Source organism: Urocampus carinirostris, chromosome 5 (genome assembly GCF_059441175.1).
Source record: "Urocampus carinirostris isolate Australia breed hairy pipefish chromosome 5, RoL_Ucar_1.0, whole genome shotgun sequence".
NCBI classification, from domain to species: Eukaryota; Metazoa; Chordata; class Actinopteri; order Syngnathiformes; family Syngnathidae; genus Urocampus; species Urocampus carinirostris.
Genome location: NC_142353.1, coordinates 2,653,776 through 2,680,489, shown reverse-complemented (window position 1 = coordinate 2,680,489; position 26,714 = coordinate 2,653,776). Strand labels below are relative to the sequence as shown.

The 26,714-nt window shown below is 40.2% G+C and overlaps 1 protein-coding gene across 1 annotated transcript in view; it reads left to right on the top strand.

The window, feature by feature from the left end:
* The first annotated feature begins 708 nt into the window (after positions 1 to 708).
* The window catches only part of adra1aa (adrenoceptor alpha 1Aa), a 52,693-nt gene continuing 26,687 nt past the window's right edge, over positions 709 to 26,714 (top strand). Inside the window, exons 1-2 of the mRNA XM_088335003.1 lie at positions 709 to 972; positions 13,433 to 14,731. Of these exons, the coding sequence (XP_088191129.1) occupies positions 13,855 to 14,731 (877 nt within the window). The 5' untranslated portion in view covers positions 709 to 972; positions 13,433 to 13,854. The remainder of the gene's footprint in view (positions 973 to 13,432; positions 14,732 to 26,714) is intronic.

The window sequence follows — 26,714 nt, the reverse complement described above, 5'->3', positions numbered from 1 at the left end:
GTGAGATTTTGACTTATTTATTTTACATTGCTGGGTTAAAAGCAGTTTTCGTGTATATTGTTGGACTGTTTAGGTTCCCTGTGTGAAAATACTTGAAGTACAGTTGTATATTTCTACTTGAGCAGTTGTCTGACTAGAGATTATGATTTTTTTCAATGGACTAGTGAAACTCAATATATATTGTTTTACAGTTGACTTTTCTTGAGAACAAAATACTTGTAGTAGAGTAGGCTATGTCTTCTTGAACAGTTGTCACAGGTTGTAAGATTTTAATTAAGTTATCAAACTCACTTTATATTGTTTTTTTGCTGATCGTCATTTTATCTTTGTTTACCGTTTATTATTGTTGCACTTCACGTGTAGGATAAATGTGTTGCTAGTGAGGTGCAATAAAGATTACAAGGTTCTATAAAACACCTACCTGTCTGTTTTTCTCTATTTAACTTATTTTTAGATTAACAGAAATAATTATTTTCCCTGTTAACTTGTTACTTTTACTATAGAGTAATTCCGTTACTTTTCAAAGTAACGTGCCTAACACTGCTTAAAAGTAAAGTGAAGGTTAGGTACAGAACTTTGATGGAATATTTCTCTACGGGAAGTCACTTTGGGGGGTAGAGTGACAGGTTGGGATGACGTACGCGCAGTGTGGAAGGATGGAGAGGATGGAGAGGGCGCGTAAGGGGGGAGGGCTGCAAATACGCAGGGACGAGGATGTTTTAGTGCGTGGGTGCTGATGGGGGACACTGATCAAATCGACTGAGAAGTGAGGCGAAGAAGTAATTATGTACGTGTCGTTATTTGGAGTGTGGGGGAGTCCGTGATGGGTTCTCAGCGCATCGATTCATCCATGGAGCTTTCTTGACGGACGGGCGCACGTGAGAACCGGCTTTGAGAGCACACTTAGAGACTCCCACGGTGCATATGTGGCCGAGGCTCCGCGGGAAATGCTAAAAATCCAATAAGAGATGGGTGAGTCACCTACATTTATCTTAAAATATCTAGTGTAACACCTTTTGCATTGTCCAAGAATCTCTCAATTGCTTTGATCACCGACTGATTTAAAAGGCAGAATCCTGCATTTCAAAATGAACTATATTAAAGGAAAACCCAACTGCTTAAAAAAAGCTTGATAACACATAACCGTGCATTGAATTACTATATCACAATAATGTATTGTTATTTGTACTGCATCTCTTGACTTCTAACTAGAGATAATCAGAGGATATTTGTAGAATCGTATGATGGGTGGGAGACGGATGAGTCAGTTTATCTTAAAAATATTTAGTGTAATCTCTTTTTGCATACTTCAATCATCTCTATGTTGATGCGTTCAAAAGACAGAGCCCTGCATTTCATAATGAACTACATTAAAGAAAAACCTAACTGCTCAAAAAAACAGAAAAAGCTACACTTTACCATGTATTGTATTACTTTATAATATCATTGTACAGTATTAAGTGGCATCTCTTGAAAACAATCCAATGAAAATCAGACTAGATTTACAGAATGGCATGACGACGGTGGGAGATGGATGAGTTGGTTCAATTTATGTGAAAAAAAAAATACATAGTGTTGTCTCCTAATATATAGTTTGAGAATCTCTAAATTGCTACGTTCACCGACTGCTTTAAAAGGTTCAACCCTGTATTTCAAAATGAACGATATAAATGAAAAATCGAATTGCTTCTTAAAAAAACCAAGGTTGTACTTTAATGTAGACTGTGTTAATTCATCACATTTGCGTATTGTGCTATATCTGTTGAAAACCATCAGCCGACCAAGGAAAAGATCGGAATAGATTTACAGAACAGTAAGATGCATTGACCACAAATTAAAGTTTACAGTTCAGGTTCATGGATATTTTAACCCTCTGGGTTCTGCAGTGTGTCTTGTGGAAATATAGCCTGGCGGGACCATCCCTCTCCAGGCCAAATTTTTGGGTAGGGGTTTGCTCCCCCATGTAAAGAAAGTATATTTAAATTATATTTATTTGGTAGAGAATCTATTTTGATTTGTCCAGCTGGTAGTGCTGACAGTTTCCCACCCAAATTATTCAAAATAGCCTCATATTGGGTCCCACATTTATCATGAAGGAAGCAATACTATAAACATATTGTATTTTTACCTTTCAATTATCAATTTTGAAGTTCATTGATATGAATAATGAATGATCAGTTCAGAAGGTAAATAATATTGACAGACAAATGAATAACCAGCACGGTTTGATTCTAACAAACTACGTTTTGTGTACATGACGCTTTGATCAAACGGAAGAATAAAGCACATTGTTGACACATGCACTCGCCGTTTTGAAAATAATAAACTTATTTAAATGATCAGGAATTATTTTCATAGTTTGTCAGAAATGAAATATACTTGCCCCTGCACCAAATGGTCTGTTGCGTTATCTTTTCTTGCATATCTTTAAGAGACACATAGGGCCACAGGGGGCGGGGGCAATGTTCCCTTATATATATATATATATATATATATATATATATATATATATATATATATATATATATATATATATATATATATATATATATATATATATATATATATATATATATATATATATATATGGGGCAGCACGGCAGCGCAGTGGTTAGCGCATGTGCGGCACAGTTCAAGTCATGGGAACCTCCTGCGTGGGTTCAAATCCAGCTCCAGACTTCCTGTGCGGAGTTTGTATGTTCTCCCTGTGCTTGCGTGGGTTTCCTCCGGGCACTCCGGTTTCCTCCCACATTCCAAAAACATGCATTTCAGGTGAATTGGCCGGTCCAAATTGTCCCTAGGTGTGAATGAGCGAGTGAGTTGTCTGTCCCTGTGTGCCCTGCGATTGGCTGGCAACCAGTTCAGGGTGTCCCCTGCCCACTGATTGCTGGGATGGGCTCCAGCACCCCCGCGACCCTACTGAGGTTAAGCGGTGCAGCCAATTAGATGAGATGAGATATATATACATATATATATATATATATATATATATATATATATATATATATATATATATATATATATATATATATATAAATAATACACATTGTCCTTCAAACTGTCCTTCCGCAGGCCGCAGGTTTTAGGCACCTGGACTAATGCCATTCAAATTTTGGATAAATCTTTTATTTGTAATGAAGTTAAAGGTACACGGATCATTTTATTATGCTCTCCTAAAGAAATCCTCACAGTTGTGTTAATGAAGCTGTAACCAGTGATTCTTTTCACAAACGATTTTTAATCCTAAAAATGTACTTCATGGCTCAGTGCCCGGCAAAGTCTAATGACGGCCTTGAGTCGCTCGCCTTGTCATCCCTAAAGACTCCAAAGCGGTTTTCCGTCAGGCGGCAATGCGTAAGCGGCTGGGGCTCACCCTGCGTGATGCAGGGGGGACCTCAAATGAGTCAGAGTAGATGTTTTTACGTTTCTGCTTAAAAATAACTGCAGTCATGGAGTGACCACATGTCTCAAAACGCCCTTGACGTTATTGTGAGTGCCAGTCAGCGCTCATTAGCGGCTATAACTGGTAGTAGGTCTGCTAAGTTCATTGTCTCCCTCTGTCACATTGTGAGCTGAAAAATGGCAAGGTCTTAGAATGTGACATCACATTAAATCCCAGGTATAGATGAACTACGCCGCCACAAATATCTATTTTCCCTAACTTCTTTTCCAACCACTGACTCTCCCAACACCTTGAAAGACCCACAAATCATTCACAGAAAGTGATCAGACTCTTCAGCTGTTGAATAAGATTTGAAACCCCAAATTGTTCATTCATTTGTAATCAAAAGATGAGTGATTTGCATATGTGTCATGATTGATGCCAGGGAATTTATTTCATTGTGTGTTCAAGTGAAATTTTGTTATTTTCAAAAAAAAATTTAATCAACCGATTAGCAAACTTTATTTTGAAAAGCATCCACTGAACTCAACCGGTCACAGGAGACACTTCCGGTGACTGACATAGTTCAGCCTTTAAAAGAGAGGTGTGAACACCTTTCTGCCTCTCTCTTCACGCGCTCTTTTTTGAAAAAAAGGGGCTCAGGGGGGCAGGAGTTGATATGCCTTGATAGATAGATAGATGCTCTTCTGTTTGAAGATGATGCTGTGTAGTGGATGTAATGAATTGTCCATGATTGACTGCAGCTTGTTCATTGCCCGTCTCTAGTCTAAAAGAGCTAGTGATGCTTAAAATAGGTGGATTATCTTAAAACTAGGTTTATTAATCAGTAATGTCAATTACTACGGAATTTTCAAGTCAAGTCAGGTCACATTTTTTGTACAGCCCTTAATCACAAAAGGTCTCAAAGGACTGTACAGGTTACAATTACACCATCCCCTGACTTTAAACGAACATGCGAGCAAGATGAAGCGCAAAACCTCAGCACGAGGAAAATAAAAAGGGGTCTCACAAGTGGTAATCGCCCTTCCAGAATTACTAGGGTGCAATAAATTTAGCATTAGGTAACAGTACACAAATCATAGTATCAATGAAAGAAAACAATAGGTAGTATGTTGCAATTTGTCCAGAATGTGCATGACAGAAACGACACCTCAAGCCTGTAAAATAGTGTTTACTCCTCCTTGACATGGGTTCTATTGTCTTCTGCCATCAATGTTTATTTTGTTTATTGATTTAACTTTCTTGTTCTTGTTAATAAACATTATAAATAAACTTTAATCATTAGAAGCAACAATGTGTTCTTTTTCGATGTGTTTCTCTAATTTTCTTTTGGACTGATCGATCAGTATCCATATCAATGAACTGCAAAATCGATAATTTAAATCTAAAAAAAATTCTATATGTTTAGAGCATGGGTGTCCAAACTTTTCATAAAACGGGCCAGATGTGGTAAGTTAAAAATGTGTGAGGGCTGACTATTCAGCTTGGCATTCTTTTATTAGTCAAGAATAAAGATTACCCTCCGTGATAGGTTTTGCAGTGCTTGGCATTCAGCATCTAAGCTTGGCTTTGTAGCATTTTCATTTGGCCCGCAGTGTCTCGTGAAAAAGCCATGCTGTGATGCTAAAACAGCTTCCGGTTGCTTCACCTTTTCACAACATTCGTTTCAAGTTAGCTTTTTGTAATCAGCATGTTTCGTCTGGCAGTGCCTCTTGACATCATATTCTTTAAAAACAGCCAGAGTCACTCAGCAAATTAGGCAGACACAATTCAGGATTTTGGAGCAACAATACTCCAATATCCACTTTTCCTGGAAGCGGCGGTCGTCACAGTCAACTTTCCTTTTTTATTTACAGTCGCCATGTAGGAAATGGGGGGGCTAAAATTCTCACATAAAGCATGAAATTAAAATATGTGGCCCACCAGTGATGTTAACCGCAGTGTAAAATTTAAAAACATTAAAAAATAGACCATAAGAAAAATTTACTTATCAACTCATTCAATGCCAGACTTTTCTATCGAATGGGTAGTGTGGGTGCTAGACAATTTTTGCCAATTTGCCTACAGAAGATTGCCCAGAGGACCTACAGAAGATTTAGTACAGTAGCTAAGCATATTAAAAGAAAGCTTGAACGATATCTTTCATTAGAATTTTTTTTTTTACCATTTTTTATTAAACAACAGTTCTACATTGCTAAGTTTATTGAAAATACTCGTTTTCAACAAAACTCCTGAGAAAAACATATTTTTATGAAAAGGTGGACTTCATCCAGAACTTATATCTAAACAGTGCTTGTTATACTTATAGATGAATGATGCATGAACTTTGCAAGAGTTTTTCAGAGCCCAATGTTTCCGGTAATGTGATCACACAATTATGTTAGTCGGGGGCAAATCACACATTCTTAATTGCTGGATGGAGGAAGCAAAGCAACAATAGAAGTGGGGGCTCCTTGACAGGAAGCAAAGCAACCTTAACTCCTTAATGTGTGCACAAAGATCTGATCAACGCCATTCTCGTCATCTAGTGGTGATTTATCATACTGAAATCATTCCCAGATATTATCTGATATTCTCATCTCATCTCATTAGCCGTACCGCTTATCCTCAGTAGGGTCGCGGGGGGCCTGGAGCCCATCCCAGCAATCATCGGGCAGTGGGCAGGGGACACCCTGAACTGGTTGCCAGCCAATCGCAGGGCACACAGGGACAGACAACTCATTCGCTCATTCACACCTAGGGACAATTTGGACCGGCCAATTCACCTGAAATGCATGTCTTTGGAATGTGGGAGGAAACCGGAGTGCCCGGAGGAAACCCACGCAAGCACGGGGAGAACATACAAACTCCGCACAGAAAGTCTGGAGCTGGATTTGAACCCACGACAGGTTCCCATGACATGAACTGTGCCGCACAAGCGCTAACCACTGCACCGCCCTGCTGCCCATTATCTGATATTATTCTTTTGAAATAGTTTAGAAAAAAAGTGAACGTATTTTTATGTTTTGGCACTCAGGGACAATGCCTCTGAAAACATATTTATAGGTTATGGCACTGAATAAGGTAAAAATAGTTATCTCAAAGGGAAATATATTTTCAATATACAGTGGTACCTCTACTTACGAATTCGATTTTTTCTGGGAGTCGCTTTGTAACCTTAAACATTTGTAAGCAGAGACATCTTTTCAATGTTTATGTGCTAATCCATATAAGCCCCGCAAAAGTATGATAATATAAATGAGGATAAGAGCATAAAACAAATACATGTTAAAGTTAGATTAACGCACAATAAACATAAAACGAGAGGGAAATCATCAAAAAAAAAAGAAAAAAAAGAATAAAGAAAATATTAAAATATTCAATTACCTCTTAGCTGGCCTCTTTGTTTACTGGTCCTCAGCATTGTTTTTTGCCTCGCGTTTCTTGAAAAACTGACATCTGCTATTCATACCTTTCTATTATCTTGCTTTTTTTTGATGGCCAGAAAAAATCTTTTCCTTTTCTTTTCTCCTTGTCCACGTTTCTGCATGTCTTTTGTGGGGTCTATTGTGAATGATAGTTCTATATAGTGGTACCATACAGTAGAGAGCAGAGCGGGAAGGGAACACAAAGCGCATGCCGAGATCCACGCTTACACACTGTGTTGCCAGGTAGAACTCTGGGAGCAGCGAAAGGCAGAGCTTACTGTCCCGCATGTTTGACTTTGTATCCTGAAACGCCTTTGTAACTAGAGGCGATATTTTCCAGTTCACTTTGTAACCTGAAACTTTGATATGTAGAGATATTCTCAATCAGAAGTCCCATTTTATTATATTTAAATTCATCCATACTGCTTGCGTTTTGATTATGCAGGAATTGTTCTTTGGAAGTCCAGATGTTGCATGAGGATTTATTTTACTCCATCTGGTGCAAGACTAGCGAAGGCTCCTAACAGCAGTTTTTAAAGAAAAAACATTTACATTTTGTAATCTCCTGGAAGGCACTTCACATGTGGAGCAGATATATGCGTCTTTGGAGGGTGCGTAGGCGAAGGGGGCACTGAGCAGTCGTTTTCCGATGACCTCTGAACACAGCGCCACAGCTTCAATGAGGTGAGCTGGCGGCAGAACCAGCCACACCGAGTCCATCAAACACTCCGAGGACGCTTTCGTGCGGTATGGAGCAGAGATTTGCTGCAAAATGTCAGCAGTTTAATAGCGCGGCAAGAGGAGCCAGAGACGCGAGAGGACTATATGATGCTCTCACCTTTTGCCATCTAGAGATCGTATGGTTGGAACAGTCTCACTTCATCGGAAAATGCAGAGCTATAACGGTGGTTGATGTGGGGCATAGTTGACTTGAAGTTGCTCTTGAAAAACTGTTGTCTTTGCTCCAGACTTGTCCTGAGAATAAGTTCAACATTGTTTTCTTTAATCTAGAAGTGCATTGATTAATTCAGTGTTTTTCAACCTTTTTTGAGCCAGGGCATGTTTTTTTACTTTGGGAAAATTTTGCGGCACACCACTAACCAAAAATGTTATAAAATGACACTGAACAGTATGTTTAATTACAACATAATTGATAATTACCCCAGTTTTTACAGCACAGACACTTGACAATGACATAATATTTGCAGAAAATGATTCGTAAATGTTTTATAAAATTTTAAAGAGACATTGGATAATTTCTCACGGCACACCTGACTAGTGTGTCGCGGCACAGTGGCTGAAAATCACTGGATTAATCCATCGGAGTGACTTCAAAAAAATTTAAATTTTACAATTCATCCTAAAGAGCAGCATAAAACCCAAATCAAACTGTTTTCCATTAAACCTAAGCATTAGAAATGTTCCATCGTATTTTGCATAAAAATAATCAATTATATTTGTGTACAGTAATACCTCTTTATTCGAATGCATTTAAAAATGAAAAGTTCAGTGTACGAGTTTTTTTTTAATCAAAGGAAAATACAGTTCACGAGCAGTACCACAGAATACCACTAGAAATTGCTCAATACCGGTTTTGCTTTAACTCCATCCATCCATCCATCCATCCATTATCTGCACCGCTTATCCTCAGTAGGGTCGCGGGGGTGCTGGAGCCAATCCCAGCTATCTTCAGGTAGTGGGCAGGGGACACCCTGAACTGGTTGCCAGCCAGTCGCAGGGCACACAGAGGCAGAAAACTCACTCGCTCATTTACACCTAGGGACAATTTGGACCGGCCAATTTACCTGACATCCATGTTTTTTGGAATGTGGGAGGAACCCGGAGTGCCCAGAGGAAACCCACGGGGAGAACATGCAAACTCCACATATGAAGGTTCGATCTCATGACTTCAGAACTGTGTCGCACTCACGCTAACCACTGCACCGCCGTTGCTGCACTTGTTTGAAATCATATTTATTTAATTCAGAATCTATTTCGGTTGTTACCAATTGGCCAGCAAGTGGTGCTCACAGTTACCCACACAAATATGTTAGAATTAGCCTCATATTGTATCTAACATATGTCACGAAAGTGGCAAAACTCTAGATATATTGTATTTTTAGCTTTAAATGATCAATTTGGCAGTGAATTGATATGGATGATATTTTATCAAATCCGAAGACAAATAGAGAAAGAGAGGGAAAAAGTTGCTTCTAACAACAAAGGTTTATTTACAAAAACAGAAAAATCAAATCAATAAACAAAGTAAAGATTGGTGGCAGGAGACAATAAACCCCGTGTTAAGGAGGTACGGAACGGAATTCTGTAGCAATTGGCACTACTGGGTTAGTTTGAAGATAATCATCACATTTAAATGATCAAAACATATTTCATAGCATGTCATCAGGATATTTATATACAGCACCAAAACGTTTTTTTTGATTTGTCCTTTTTTACGTACCTCTGAGAAGACAGGGGGCCCTTGAAGGGGGTGGGTGTGTGTTAAGCCGCACATGGCCTTACAGGAAGCTGAAGAAAACCAGGTCTTTCTTCATTTTTGGAGGTTAATCTTGCGGCTGTTCTCTTTTAATCAGCAGGGACAGACAGAACCACGGGCTCACCAAGCCTCGTGGCTCTGGTATGACTGGCCCAAGCCTGGAGACCCCGGTTTCTTTCTTAACTGGGACTCTCCTTAGCAGAAGGGAAACCAGTAGAAAAGAGAGACAAAGCTGTTAGCGCTTCCCCTTTTAAAGTGATGATGTTACGGTCACGAGAGGCGGGTCCTGTGACTGTTGGGAGTTCCTTTGATGTATTTTATAACATAAAGTTGTCCAATTGGTTAATTATAATAATTTTTAATAATGGGCAAAATTTCACTTATCAATTGTCACAATATCATTGCAACTACACCTTCACACTGGTCAGCTGACTGATGGGCTTGTAGACTCTTTGGACAGAGGAAAATTGATGCCCATTTTTGTCTGGCATGACCCATGTAACATAACCAAATCATTAATCTTTTGATTACAAATGAAAACTTTGGGGTTTATAATCTTTATTATACAGCTGGAGAATCTGGTCACTTCCTGTGAATGATCTTTGGGTTTTTCGAGGTGTTGGCAGAGTCAGTGGTTGGAAAAACGTTACGGGTAATGGATTTGTGGCAGTGTAGTTTCTCTACACCACTACCACTCATGACTGCTTACCACAAGCATCAGCTTGTCCAGTTTGAAAATGAAATTTCTAAAAGCAAAAAAAAAAAAAAAAGTGGTGTAAATTTGTGTGTGTTTGTACGTTTTTGTGTATTATGTTGTGTGTACGTAGGGGCTTTCTTCTTACTGTAATTATGGTAGAGTAAACCAGGCGCGGCTGATGGGCTTTCTCCTCGTCACCAAAACAAAGAACCAGGAACCGCTGCCTGGAAAGGGATTCTGAGGCCTCCCCTGGGGCCTTTGGTTGTCGGGTCATTCTGTTATGTTTTAGAGGTGACGATGAACCTACGGTGAAGAAAATACGCACTTGAACACCCTCCTACTTTGCTATTCCTCCCACTTAGAAATCATGGAGGGTCTGAGATTTTCATTGTAGGTGCATGTCCACTGTGAAAGAGATAAACCTAAAAATAAAAATCCCAAAATCACAATTCATGATTTTTTAATGATTTATTTGTGCGTTATAGCTTCAAATAAGTATTTGAACAACTGAGAAAACGAATTTTAATATTTGGTCCAGCGGCCTTTGTTCGCTATTACAGAGGTCAAACGTTTCCTGTAGTCTTTCCCCAGGTTTGCACACACTGCAGGAGGGATCTTGGTCCACTCCAGCTAAAACCTTGATATACTTTTTACGGAGCCACTCTTTGGTTTTCCTGGCTGTGTGCTTCGGGTCATTGTCGTGTTGAAAGACCCAGCCACAAGCCATCTTCAATGCTCTGACTGAGGAAAGTAGGTTGTTCCCCAAAATCTCACAATACATGGCCCAAGTTTTCCTCTCTTTATTGCAGTGCACTTGTTCTGTCCCATGTGCAGAAAAACACCCCCAAAGCATGATGCTACCACCCCCATGCTTCAGAGTAGGGATAGTGTTCTTCAGATTGTACTTTTCATTCTTCTTCCTCCAAACACGTTGAGTGGAATTATGACCAAAAAGTTCTATTTAGGTCTCATCTGACCACAAAACTTTCTCCCATGACTCCTCTGTATCATCCAAAGGTCATATGCAAACTTAAGACAGGCCTTGACGTGCTGGTTTAAGCAGGCGAACCTTTTGTGCCACGCAAAATTTCAAATCATGACGTCTTAGTGCATTACATACAGTACCCTTGGACACGGTGGTCCCAGCTCTTTTCAGGTCATTGACAAACTCCTGGCGTGTAGTTCAGACTGATTATTCACCTTTCTTAAAATCATTAAGACCCAACGAGGTCATATCTTTCAAGGGCTCCACTCTGATTAATATTAACTATCATGTTTAACTTCCTCCATCATCTAATGATTGCTCCAACAGTCGACCTTTTTTCACCGAGCTGCTTGGCAATTGCTCCGTAACCCTTTCCAGCTTTGTGGAGGTGTACAATTCTGTCTCTAGTGTCTTTGGATAGCTCTTTGGTCTTCGCCATATTACAAGTGAAAGTCTTACTGATTGTATGGGGTCGACAGGTGTCTTTATAGAGCTAATGACCTCAAAAAAGTGCATCTGATTCAGGATGATACATGGAGTGCAGATGGATTTTTAAAGGGCCACAATTCTAAATGATACACTGGTGTACAAATACTTATTTGCAGCTGCATCATATAAATAAATTGTTAAAAAGACATGCATTTAAATTTCTTAATTATTCTTTTTATTTTATCCCTCTCACAGTGAGACATGCACCTATGATGAAAATGACAGACCCTCCATGATTTCTAAGTGGGAGAAATGGCAAAATAGCAGGGTGTTGAAATACTTATTTTCTTCAGTGTATGTGGGGGAAACTGAAGCAGCGATATTCAAAAAGGGGATTGCATTTAATAACGAAAGAAGTTAGAAAGTACAAATATGAGTTCACAAAACAATGAAATGTCCAAACAAAACCAAAGTCAGAAACAAAGACCGAAACTGGAAATTGAACATGAAAGGAGCAAAATAACAAAGAAACCAGAAACAAGCGAACCTGGTGTTGTGGTGAAATGAAAAGGACCCGACGACTTGTGCTGGTCAAAATGTCCCTATAAAAGGATAAGAATAATTAGGGACAGGTGTCTGGATATTGATCAAACCTCTACCCCACTCCAAAAATTCCTGGTGGAGGGAGGCCCTTACAAAACAAAAGAATATTATCTAATAAATCACCCAATTTTGTCAATTATCCAGAGCATAGTAGAGTATTAAAACAATCATTAGTTGCGACACTTCTGTAAAACACAGCAAATTGTGTTTTGTCGATAGAAGCGTAATGAAGTTGCAGTCAAATCTATCTGCCGGGTTCAGCCTTAACACCAGAAGTCCCAGGAATTTTCTTACCCAACTAGAATTGCCAGCAAACAGCCAAAAGGCGGTGTTATTGAAAACTAACAACTCAACGGCCCGGCGACCCAGGACACGCTGGAGAGACTATGTCTCTCGGCTGGCTTGGGAACGCCTCGGGATCCCGTCGGATGAGCTGGAGGAGGTGGCTGGGGATAGGGACGTCTGGGCTTCCCTTTTAAGGCTGTTGCCCCTGCGACCCGACCCCGGATAAGCGGAAGATAATGGATGGATGGATGGAACTCAACGGCCTATCTTGTCACAATTGTTCTGTAAATGCGGCAAGGCGAGGGTGTTCAAATTGAATATGGTGGGTGTGTGGTGTTAGATGCATGAAGAGTCAGTTGGCAAAAATACTACAGAAATACTATAATACTACAAATTTACTACAAAGCTAAATATCAAATTTAGTGCTTCAAAACAGGGACCTAATATATTATTTTGTCATCATTCTGAAAAGAAACAAATACTATAGGAATACTACAAAGATACTACTACAATAATACTATGACGGAAAAATACTACTAAAGAGATATTACCACAGAAATGGTGAAAGAATATTCAACTATCATAATAGTTAAAAATATTAAAGAAAGACTACAAATATGCTAGTGTGGAAATACCTTAAAATACTTTTACAGAAATACTACAAATATACTACTGCAGTAATATTACAAAAATACTTCAGATAAAACATCATAAGGAAATACTTCAAAAACACTGTAGAAATACTACAAAATGCTACAAAACACTACAAACATCTGACTGCAGAAATACTACGAAATACCACAAAAATACAACTAGAGTAATACTACAAAAATGTGGGCAGATTACAACCCTACTTTACATTCTTTTCTTCACATTAGCATGCGAAGGGACATTACTGAGTTGTGTTCTTCACACCAGAGTCTGCCTTATTTGCAGATCGATGGTGAAACTGATTCCAGTCAGTTGGCTGTCCTTTGGGCAGCTTTCTAGGCAGTAAACCAAATCGCTTGGCTGTGGTACTTCTAGTGTTAAACATTGTTTCTTCCACATATAATAACAGTTTAATTAAAGACAAGAATGGTTGCTTTTATTTTGTGATGCTTTGATTTCCTATTTTCTTTCAAAGGATCTGCTGTCTGCTGTATTCCAAATTCAATTACTCCAGTGATCAAGAACGAGAATCTTCAATGTTACTGTGCCCACCTACAAATGTTATACTTGACTTATACGTATCATTGGAGCAGAATACACTCAAGATGGATTTGAAACGGATTGGACTGGATTAAGTTGACACTGGAGTTACGCTCGCTAACCATTCCTCTAAAGACACATCATAGAACTTTAATTAATTGCAACTGTGTAGATGGAAGGTTTTTATCGCAACCGGAATGCTTCCATCAGCGAGATCATCTCTCCAACTGTGTTCTATCATGGCTGACTACTTCTATTCCTGCCATGTTGGCCTAAACCTGCTGTGAAAGCTAAAACAACCGCACGTCGACCAAAATCCCGCCTCCCGCCTCCCGCCTCCCGCCGTGCCCGTGCAAAATGACACCAACCCTTATGATTCAAAACTGTTCCAACTGCAGCCAGGCGTGGGCTCCAGAACTCAGCGTTGTGAAAGCTGTGGCGCTTGGCTTGGTGCTCGGGGTCTTTATCGTGTTTGGCGTCATGGGGAACATCCTGGTTATTCTATCGGTGGTTTGCCACCGGCACCTTCGCACCGTGACTCACTATTTCATTGTCAATCTTGCCGTAGCTGACCTACTGCTGAGCTCAACTGTGCTGCCCTTCTCTGCCACATTTGAGATTTTGGACCGCTGGGTGTTTGGACGGTATTTTTGTAATGTTTGGGCAGCTTTAGATGTGCTCTGCTGCACAGCCTCCATCATGAGCCTATGCGTGATATCGGTGGATCGCTACATCGGGGTCAGTTACCCGCTCCGTCATCCGGCCATTATGACCAAGCGCAGGGCCTTGCTGGCAGTCATGCTGCTGTGGGTACTGTCACTCATTATATCCGTGGGGCCTCTGTTTGGCTGGAAAGAGCCCGCACCGGATGACGAATCCATTTGCAAGATTACAGAGGAGCCGGCCTATGCTATCTTCTCTGCCGTTGGCTCCTTTTACCTCCCACTGGCCATCATCCTGGCCATGTATTGCAGGGTGTATGTCGTAGCGCACAGAGAAAGCCAGGGCTTGAAGGAGGGCCACAAAACCGAGAAGTCGGATTCTGAGTTTGTTATACTGAGGATCCACCGAGGCAACAAGACCGTGAGTGACGACGAGTCCATTCGAAGTCGCACCCATTTTGCTCTGCGACTGCTGAAGTTTTCCAGGGAGAAAAAAGCAGCCAAGACGTTGGGGATTGTCGTGGGCTGCTTTGTGCTGTGCTGGCTGCCTTTCTTCCTAGTTCTACCCATCAGTGAGTATCTGTTTTTTTTAGTTATACCAATGGCTGCAACAAAATAAAATCAATTGAAATCCATTATTAAAAGTGTTGGCAACTAATTAGATCATTGATTCATGGTGTCACTTAATTTATGGATACGTTCTGCCAACCCTAAGAAAACTGGATCTAGTGGTGAGAGCAGTCTTAAAAAAAGACAAAAAAAGACAAATAAAAGAAGAAAAATAATCTCATCTCATTAGCTGTAGCTTATCCTTATTAGGGTCGCGGGGGGGCTGGAGCCCATCCCAGTCATCTCCGGGCAGTGGGCAGGGGACACCCTGAACTGGTTGTCAGCCAATCGCAGGGCACACGGGGACAGACAACTCACTCGGTCAGTCACACCTAGGGACAATTTGGACCGGCCAATTCACCTGAAATGCATGTTTTTTGGAATGTGGGAGGAACCCGGAGGAAACCCACGCAAGCACGGGGAGAACATACAAACTCTGCACAGTAAGGCCGGTAGCTGGATTTGAACCCACGCAGGAGGTTCCCATGACCTCAGAACTGTGCCGCACACGCACTAACCACTGCGCTGCCGTGCTGCCTCAAGAAAAATAATAAATAAATAAAAAGAAAGAAAAAGGAAATAAAACAGGAAAAATAAGTTTAAAAGCTTGGAAAAAAAGCAACAAGACAAAAAAAGAAAAAAGAGAAAAAGAAGAAGAAAAAGCAGGAAAAATATTGAAAAAGGAAAAAAAAGCAAAAAAGAAGACTAGAGGAAAAAAAATAATAAATGAAACATAAAAGGTAATAGGAGAGAAATAAAGAATAATAAAGCAAGAAAAAAGAGAAAAATAGGAAAAAGGAAATAAAAGAAGAAAAAATTAAACATAAAGGGAAAAAAGGAGAGAAAAAAGAAGGAAAACTCTTAACTCATTTAAAGTTTTTTATACCAAGCAATTTTAAACTAAAATCACTGCATGACAACAAAATATCTATTAAACATATTTACTTTTCAGTGCAACAGCAAAGAAACTACAAAGAATAAACTAAACAGTCCTTCTTTGAAAGCTAATCTTGAAACACATTCCTGATAAAAACGTAATAATACGTAATACGAGTTGTGCCCCGCAGCCAATGAATGAGGGTTTTTAGACCGCTAGGAGATATTATACTTGTCTTTTGTTTCTTATGCTAATCAGGAAACAGATAATGCCAAAACATGCATACAGTATTTGTTGGGAATACTTTGGAAAAGGTCAGCTATATTCCCAGAGCCATGAGGTCCTATTAAGAAAACTAGGTAAATACTCCCCAAGAGAGCGAATATATTTCACATTAAGTGCATATAGTAATATTTCACATCAGATCTACCAAGGTGCAATGACATTTGACCATCTCAAAACAAAATGAAATAGTGAGAGGACAAAAATGACATAAAGAAGAGTGAAAAGGGAAGGGATCTGTCAGTAAAATATAATTACAAAAACATTAGTACCGGTAATAAGCAAGAGTTGTTGATGACTGTATTAATGTTTAAAAATATTGATTATTATAAAATTTAAGCCCAGTTGGTTGCCCATTTTCAGGTAAATTTAGTCTTTGGTCTTCTATATCCATATTTTATAACTGTACTGAATGGTAGCAGCAATTGAAAAATGAACCTGTGGCAATTAGTTTTTTCTTCTGTTCATGTATGAGCATTGTTGAAAATAACTTGGATTTTTTTCTTGCACTCTCCCAAGGTAGAATGATATTGATAATCTTGTAATACATTTTGTCTTTTGTTTACAGTGAAAGGAAAATGGGCAAGAATTTGCAAATAACTCTTTTTTTCCATAAGAAAATCGTGACACTGTATTTTTGCAATATCACCCACCCCTATTTGTGTCTAAGTATAACCCAGTGGTCGGGAACCCCTTTGACTCAAAGACCCATAAAAGCAAAGTATTTTGATTTTTTTTTTTTTAAAGAGAGCAACACCTTATATTTTGAGACAAACTTCAACAAAACCGCTAAAGCTGCTCTCCAGACAAAAGCTTTTTTTTCCCAGCACATTTTAGTTCTCTGTGTGACATTTGATGATTTGATTAAATCTATGAAATAATAAAAATACCAGAGAATATGTCCCATATCCATACACCACTTAAACTTTGTCGCCCTACCGCAGTTACTTAGGAGTGTTAAGGCCCATTTTGACCGCCATTTTTGTCATAAATAATAGTTTCAAGGTGTGAGCAAAGGTTTTTTCGTAAAAATGTAACTAAATTCTGCAACAAGGATCCCGACGTATTTACCTTCGGCCCAGATGTCGCAGTGTGAGAGACAGGAGAGAGTTCGCTAGAGTTTGTGGGTATCCAAAATAGTTATGTGGCTTTTCATCATAAAGTGTCTTGATATGAACAAAGATTGTTTAATGAGCTCCTATATAATGGATGCAAAAATGTACGTACAGCCAAAACAAGGTTTTTTTTGTGTAACACTTTGACTGTAAATTATAGGTAAAAATGTGCCTTATACTGTATATACTGGATGGTACCATTGTTTCCCAGTGTTGGTTTAGCTTCACCTGCACTATAATACAGTATTTTTCAACCTTTATTCAGCCAGTGCTATTTTTTTTTCATTGGAAAAATTTTGTGTCACACCACTTACCAAAAATGTTATAAAATGACACTGGACAGTATGTTTAATCACAATATAATTTATAATACCCCCAGTTTTTACAGCACAGACACTTGACAATGACATAATATTTGCAGAAAATGATTCATAAATGTTTTATAAAATTTTATATTTTAAAAAGTGACATTGGATACGTTTCTCACGGCACACCTGACGATCTCTCGCGGCAAACTATTGTGTCGTAGCACAGTGGTTGAAAATCACTGCTATGATAAATGTTGCTCATGCAGATTTAGCATAGGTAAAATGTTCATGAAATCCCTTTTTTTCTCTGAGCCATACGAACTCACGAAAAGAGCCATAAGTTCCCGACACCCTGTAAAACCTATACCTTCTAGTCCAGGGGTGGCTAACCCGGTCCTGGAGAGCCGTATGTCCTGCATGTTTTGGAGGTTTCTCTGTTCCAATACTTGGTGATTCCAATTACCTGGATTGTTATCAAGCTCTCACAAAGCCTGCTAACAAGCTGAAAATTGGCATCACCGGTGTTGGAGCAGAGAAACCTCCAAAACATGCAGAATGTGCGGCTCTCCAGGACCAGGTTAGCCACCCCTATTCTAGTCCAATAAGGTTAGCTTCTGTCAGCAGTCATTGAACATAAAAATGATCTTAATTATTTGAGATACTAATCTACAATTTAAAAATGTAATTGCACCATATATCATGGACTGTGGATAAAAAAAACAGTTCCACCCCCTTTGAGCAACAGTTGCATGTCAAACTCAAAACCCTAATAAGGAGCAGTCGCAGGGTATGTTTATATTCATGGGAGTGTTGGAAAGCAGAAATGAGTTGCAATTACTAGTTTCTTGATTTAAAAAGTTACTGCAGATAGATAGATAGATAGATAGATAGATAGATAGATCTGTCACCATACCAGAAAAAAAAGTTTATGGATTGATTTACACCCCTGGCACCAATTTAAGCACTGGCAGACCTCAAAGGTGAATGTCAGCAATTTAAGTGTCTCATCTGTGCAGCAATTAAATTTACATGCACAGAAGGAGCTGAAAAGCCTCTCAACCCACCACGCTTTGACCTGTCCGGGTGGACGCCTCATAAATAGAGGCGATAGATCTTTGAAAACACTGACAACTTCAAGTGTGATCTTATCGGTAAACAACAGCTCCAAAGAAGAAGGCAATATCAATCACCTGTTCGCACATACTGCAATTGAAGTGTTATTTGTGCGTCAGAGTTCCCTTGTGCCTCAGGATCTTTTCAGGGCAATCTTGGAAACGGACAGGTGGAGCCATCAAACCTATGTCAGACTTTATGATATCCACTTACGTGATAGTCCTATCCCTCGAGGAAATTCACACAAGTCACCAGCCATGCATTGTGCACCGGGCTCACATGGGCAATTAACATTTAAAGACATTTTAGGAAACGTGGTTTTTCTGGAAATTAGAGCATGTATGGCAGGTTTTGGACCTTTTGAGAGCAGTGGGTATTAAAAATAGTTCACATTTTCTAACCTTACCATTGACATTCTTTTAGCAATTCCCCAAAATTCCATTTTGCGTTGTAGCAGTATTATTGAACCAGGTTTTCACGGTTGAGGGTTTCATTTGCAACTCCACCATGTCATAATTTCAGTCAGTTTTGTTTCCACTTACACCTTGTTGATGGAGGAGCAGAGTGGTTTCAGGAAGGCGGAGGTATTAATGTCATCTTTCATTGCAATGTAGTGCTGTTCTAATAATATCCATCCATTATCCATTTTCTGTGCCGCTTAACCTCACTAGGGTAACGAAAGGTACTGGAACCCATCCCAGCTATTTTCAGGCAATGGACAGGGAGACCCTCAAGTGAGGAACATGAGAAACAGAGGAAATCACAACCAAAGCACCTTGAATATTCCTCTATCCATCTATCTACCCTGGTCATATCCCTTGAGAGGGGTGACCGACAGCAAGACAAACACATACGCAAAAACAAAGAAAATAAAAAATGAAAAAAGGAGCAAAAAACACAAATTTGACCAAGGCCAACCCAAATGCCCAAACACCTCGACACCCAAGTTGGTCATGCTTTCGTCCCTCCAGATGAAACGGGACACAATAAAGCGGCCATGTCACTCGGGTCAGGGTGACACAACACACTCTTCTGTTCAACAGCAGGGCCCAACAGCCTTCACTGGTTTACCCCCGCTGTATCATATAGGTGACCTGCCCATCCCTAAGAAGACGTCCAAACATCCCATTATCCTTTCACAACACCTCTATACTATTTCCTAGCACCAACAAGAGCTCTAGCTTCCACTACATTTAGACCTGTATCCTCCAGTGCACTCATAGCACCATCCATCCACATTAATCGTGGCCTTCCTCTTGGTCTCCTTCTATCTACCTTTGCTCTCTAGATCCTCGTCAACATTCGCTCCTCATCCATCCTCTCCATGTGTCCAAACCAACCAAGTACTCTCTCATCCACACGCTTGCTCAGTTCCGGTAGTACTAGTTCTGTCTCTCACAATTTCCTTTCTCAATCTATCCAATCTTGTCACTCCTAACATACTCCTCAAACACTTCATCTCAAAAACATTTAATTTCCTTCTCAAATCTGCATTCAGACTCCATGTCTCTGCACCATACAACACAGTCGGCACAATTACACTTTCATACAGTCCTCTCTTAACATCCATACTCATACTTTTGTTACTCATCACTCTCCTCAGAGCGCCCAAAACCTTGCTTCCTTGATTCACTCAGTGCAATACCTCACATTCCATTCCACCAACTGCAGCCACATCACAACCCAAGCACCTAAAGCTTTCAACTTCTTTCAGCACCTGTCCATTCAACCTTATTTCCAACGTCATGCCCACTCCATCACGTGAACACTTCATCACCTTACTCTTCCCTTATCCACCATCTCGACACCTCAGCCGAACACTCTTACCTCTCTCACGACACCATCCATGTGCACATTAAACTGCCATGGCTACATCACAGACCCCTGTCTCACAACAGTCAACACAGGGAACCACTCACTTGTCTCACTCCCTACTCTTACACATGCTCTGCTGTTCACATAAAAACTCTTCAACGCTTCAAACAACTTTCCACCCACTCCCTACATTACCATCACCTGCAACAACGCCTCTGTATCGACTCTGTCATACGCCTTTTCCAAGTCCATGAAAGCCAAACAAACATCTTTACCTTTTGCAAAATATTTCTCACACACCCGTCTTACTGCAAACACCTGATCCATACATCCTCTTCCTATCCTGAAACCACTCTGCTCCTCCATCACCATCTCATCTGTTCTTTCTTTCACTCTCTTAGTCAAGACTCTTCCATACAGCCTACACAGAAAAAAAAACTGATACCTCTCGATCTGCTACATTCATACGTATCACCTTTAACCTTATCCAAAGGCACCACAAATGCACTACACCAATCAACATGAACCACAGCACTTAAAAATCACACATTAAAGAGGGATACTAACCAGTCAATCATAGCCATACAGCCTTTCTTCAAGCATTCAGTAGTACAAACATCCGACTCAGGCGCCTTCCCCCTTTCATTTCTTTCACTGCCTCTTGCACCTCCCATGTTTCCACAGGCTTCACATTTAAATCCCCCAACACGGGCCTTCTCCCCATACCACCGATCGCCTTGTCTTTCACTTCTCTCCCATCCACCACATTCAGCAACTCTTCAAAATACTCTGCCTATCTCGTCCTGACTGCACTACCACTAATAAGCTATCTACCGTGCCTATCTTTCACTTTCTCTTCCTTTCCAGACTCGCTCTTTCTTTCTATTTTCACTTCTTTCCAAAACATTTTTCTCCTTTCTTCAAAGTTCACTAACCCTAACCCTCATCATTACACCATTCACTTCCTTTCCTCATACCTCAACCAACTTTTCTCACTCCACACGCAATCTTTCGCACTCCTCAACACTGCCTTCTTAAACAACTTCATTCCTTTTCCACACTCTCCACTTCATTTCTACTAATCCGTTCATACTCTTCCCCTATCCTCGCTTTAAACTCTCTCTCCTTTTCTGTGTTATTCAACTCTGACATTTTCTTTCCTCACACTCTTCCTATAACCAGACCTCTACGATCCATCTATTGTCAGTTTTCCTTCCACATAAAAATGATCAGACGTACAACTCATTTCACCTCTGTAGACATGCACATCCAACAATCTACTTAACATCCCTTTTCTTAACCACTACACAATCCATCAGTGCTCTGTCCACCATCTCACCACCAGCCACTCTGACAAAAGTATACTTATTCACGTCCCTCTTTTTAGACTATTTATTTGCAATCACAAACTCACACACACAACTGCTGCAAAACGTCACAGAGAAGTGGTTGAGGACGAGGCGAGGCAATTTTGGAGGACACGAGGTCATGCCATCACAACTAAAGGCCTTGTGATGTGACCGGCTGAGCCATGGCTCGCAGCAAGTCCAGACGGCGTTATTAACGAAGAGATGCTGCTGGAGATCAAGTCACCTGTGTTTGGGAAGAAGTCACTCAGAAAGGGACTGGCTGCAAAGACTGGTGAAGTAACACCCCTAGCAAACAGACATTTTCTTCTTGCCTCCAATGGACCGAAAGGCTACTACATGCAGGTGCAACTTGGCATTCACTGCACAGGGCTTCACCGTGTCTTGTTGGTGTTCTGGAAAAACACTGAACACGGTGAAATCCAAATACCTTATGACCAACACTACACTGGCATAATGTAAATGGTCTGCATTTATACAGCGCATTTCAAGTCAATGAAGACCTCCTAAAGGGCTTTACACTTACCCTCTACACACAGACACTATCAGTAGGACAGGGTGAAATTGAAGCGGGCAAAAAAGAGGCACATTGCAACAGTTGCAATAACTGCAGATAACTTCGGAACGAGTCCGGAATCGTAGTGCGGAAGTCAGGCAGGCCGTGTTTACCGGGGCTGTAGAGGAGATCAAAGCGTGGGACGGAAACAGGTCGGATCGGAGGCAGGCAGAAACGGGTAAGCAGAGTTCTTAAATGAACGGGATATCAGGAGAAACACACAGAGTTACAAAATGTACACTCTGACACTGCTCTCTGGATGCAGCGCGCTTAAGAGAGAAGTGCCAGCCAATCAGAAGGCGCCCACCCAGGCGCCACATGATTGCTCCAGATGATCTGAGTTAGTAATCATGACACACACTCCCATTAGGGATTAGGGAATCAGTGTCTTGCCCAAGGACACTTCGACATATAACACGGAGGTGCCAAAATCAAACCTATCTCAATCCCACTCTTATTTATTCTTGGTACACCACATCTACCAACCACATTTCAACCATTCCATCATCTATCTCTTTCGCACTTGCCACACATTTGGACAAATCATTCCAGAACTCCTCTCTCTCCTCATCTATCTCATCTATCTCGATCTATCTTTTTGCCATCTTGACCAACAGCCCCACTGAACAGACAATCACACTCTCGAATGCCTTAATCAAACTGACTTCATCTGAGCTGCAAAAAAGCAATTGAAGTGGGTTTCGTCAGGCATTTGTAACTCACTCTTGGTACACCAATCCCATTTCAATTTTTTTCATGAAATAATGCCCATTTGTCTACGGCTTTACCCATTAAATCTTTTTAGAGAGTAAAGGAGTAGAAGGATGGGAAAATAAAAAGTTCTAAGGAATTGTAAAATTCTGTGTATATCGTGATTAATGTGAAACTCTGAGAAGCTTGAATAAAATCTTCCTTTTTAATCTTTTGGGGGTTTGGGTTGACATTTGGACTGTTTTTGAAACAGTCCATCTCTCACTTTCACCATTTTTATCTGGTATAGACGATTTTGTGCGCCAAACTTTTGGGGCGGCTCCATTGTACACAGCACCACCGGAAGTGATGTTCTTCACCTCAAATTTCTCGTCAAGAAAGCGGATTATTTGGATAACACGTTGTCATGTCCATGCGCGTAAAATTAGAACACAGTTGTGCTACTTTGACTGGAGGTGGAGTGACAATCTCACACCCCGATATGCTGCGTGCATGGGAGGACAATATTCAGATTCAGATTCAGATCTACTTTATTGTCATTCTAGTACACGTGTATACAGAACGAAATGTCGATACATCTGACCCGCACAGTTTCCTTGAATGTACAGATATAAATAAAATGTTGTATTGAGTTGGAGTATTGAGTACTAATAATATACTAAATAATTATGGCTATGTATAGTATTTTACAGTAGTGAAAATAGTGCAAGAGGAGCAGCTAACCAGATGTGCAAAATGGGCAGTCAGGTAAACAGTAACAATAACACTGTAACAATAACACTGTAAGTATAATAGTGCAGAGAAACAGATGTGCAAGGAGTGGCTAGCTATAAAGAACTGCCAGTAGTGCAAAAAAGTCAAACAAAACCAACAGATGTACAGATTAGCAGCAGTTTAGATTTACTATGTGTTTGATTGACCATTTAACAGTCTAATGGCCAGGGGGACAAGACTATTGTGGAACCTGGTGGTCCTGCACCGCACACTGCAGTACCTCTTCCCAGAGGCTAGCAGAGTGAACAGTCCATGATGGGGGTGAGAGGGGTCCCTGATAATGTTCTTAGCTTGGGATAGGCAGCGCTTCTGGCCAATGTCCTGAATGGAGGGGAGAGCAGTCCCGATGATTTTCTCTGCTGTCCTCGTCACCCCCCTCACACTACCCCAGTCGGAAGCGCTGCAGCCTCCACATCACACAGTATGTTGATCTGGCCGAGTGTAACGTACAGTAAGATTTGCGCTTACTTTGTGGAGTCCATGGCAATCGAAGTAAAAGCTTTGGAAAACCTAAAGCTTCCGAAGCGTACCAGTATCTCCAGAGCGGCAAAGTCAGAGGTGTGTTAGTGCACAAAACATCTTGGCTTTGTTTATGTGAAAGCTAACGGAGGGCCCAGCCAGTGTTTGAACAATTCTCCGCATAGCTCCTGGGTTTTGCTCAACAAAGGTGGAGATGTGCAGACCGCTGCTTGTACGTGTGTTGCTGAACCAGGACGATCATGCAGTTATGCCTCTGCGATTATGTGGAAGGTAAGCACACGTTTAACATTGCGTGTAAAAGTTTAATAGTAGTACAAAAACGGGAGGTAGGTGTTCAGGCTAGGAATATGCTGTAGTAAACAATAGTCTTTTGAGCCTTGATTCCAAATAACTGTCAGTTTGAGATATCTGGCTTGAAATAGCATAAAATAATAAACTGTAATATGTCTTGAGTGCAGATAATACAAATTGATTGTAATTCCAAATTGCGTTTTTGTAATCTAGTGAGCTTTAAGTGAAGAGGCTGTTTGTGATGCAGGGTTACTCAATTATGAGAATCTGTAAACTGATTTTATGTGTGGCGTGTGTTTTTTATAATTTGTATAGGTGGAAAATGCTGTGCTGGGCAGGGATAAACAGGACTTGCTTGCACAGACAGATAGAATAATTGGAATAATAAGTGTCCGATTCAGAGGCTCTACAGAAAGAAAATCTACCAGCCAAAAATGTAATCGTCATCCCCAGCATCCTCTGCCACTCCACATTCAAGACGGGAACCCAGACTCGTTGGGACTCATGAAGAGTGGAAGAAGCATTTACTAGTTTCACCAATGGCAGGACTTTCACATGCTCGGGTACAAGCCTCCTGCAGCTCAGCCTTAATGCTGATGCTTCTTCCTCCACCATGACACCACCATTTTCCCCCCTCCATCAACTGTTCCATGATGACCACCCCACACCACTTTCGTATGCAAAATGCCGAACATTCCATGTCGACTACATAAAAATGTCCACAACCCAGCTGGAGAAGATTGAGAAGCTCTCAAAGGCACAAGGCAAAGTAAAGGTTTGTTGAATCAATAACATACAATGGTTTTGTTCTCACACAAATATTTCACAATTTCACAAAGCACTTACACAGCAAGAAAACTTTTCTACAGGTTTGCATATATATATATATATATATATATATATATATATATATATATATATACAGTATATATATATATATATATATATATATATATATATATATATATAATATAATGTAAATTATATTTATATAAATGTATATGTGTATAAACAAACAAGTGAGAATGTACATCTTTTTGACTGATTCTTTATTTGATCCCTTATAGAACTGGCATATGTGTAGAGTGCGCATTACAGCAAGCGCAGTGGGAAAGGTGGCATTTTGCTCAACCACCGCACCTGACAAGTTCCTATCCAAGCATCTGTACCCAACCTCCCTGGGCAATGCTGCAGCACGTCATAGATAAGTGGGTGAGGATGAGGCGGGGCAGTTTTTGAAGACACAAGGTCATGCCGTCACAACTAAAGGACTTGTGATGTGACCTGCTGAGCCATATATATATATATATATATATATATATATATATATATATATATACATATATATATATATATATATATATATATATAAGATTTTATGAAGATATAAAACTGTAATTTCTTTTGAAGCATCAACAATAAGTGGGACACAATCATGAAGTGGAACACACTCTATTGGATATAAGAAATAAAAAAACGAAAAAGTGGGTGTGCAAAATTATTTAGCCTTTACTTTCAGTGCAGCAAACTCTGTCCAGAAGTTCAGTGAGGATATTTGAATGATTCAATGTTGATCTAAATGACTAACGATGCTAAATTGAATTCACCTGTGTGTAAACAAGTCTCTGTATAAATGCACCTGCACTGTGATAGTCTCAGAGGTCTGTTTAAAGCACAGAGAGCATCATGAAGAACAAGGAACACACCAGGCAGGTCTGAGATGCTGTTGTGGAGAAGTTTAAAGCTGGATTTGGATACAAAAAGATTTCCCATGCTTTAAAAATCCCAAGGAGCACTATGCAAGCAATAATATTGAAATGGAAGGAGTATCAGACCACTGCAAATCTACCAAGATGGGGCCATCCCCCTAAACTTTCAGCTCATACAAGGAGAAAACTGATCAGAGATGCAACCAAGAGGCCCATGATCACTCTGGATGAACTGCAGAGGTCTACAGCTGAGGTGGGAGAATCTGTCCATAAGACAACAATCAGTCGTATACTGAACAAATCTGGCCTTTATGGAAGAGTGGCAAGACGGAAGCCATTTCTTAAAGATATCCACAAAAAGTGTCATTTAAAGTTTACCACAAGCCACCTGGGAGACACACCAAACATGTGGAAGAATGTGCTCTGGTCAGATGAGACCAAAATCGAACTTTTTGGCAACAATGCAAGACGTTGTGTTTGGCGTAAAAGAAGCACAGCTCATCACCCTCAACACACCATCCCCACAGTTAAACATGGTGGTGGCAGCA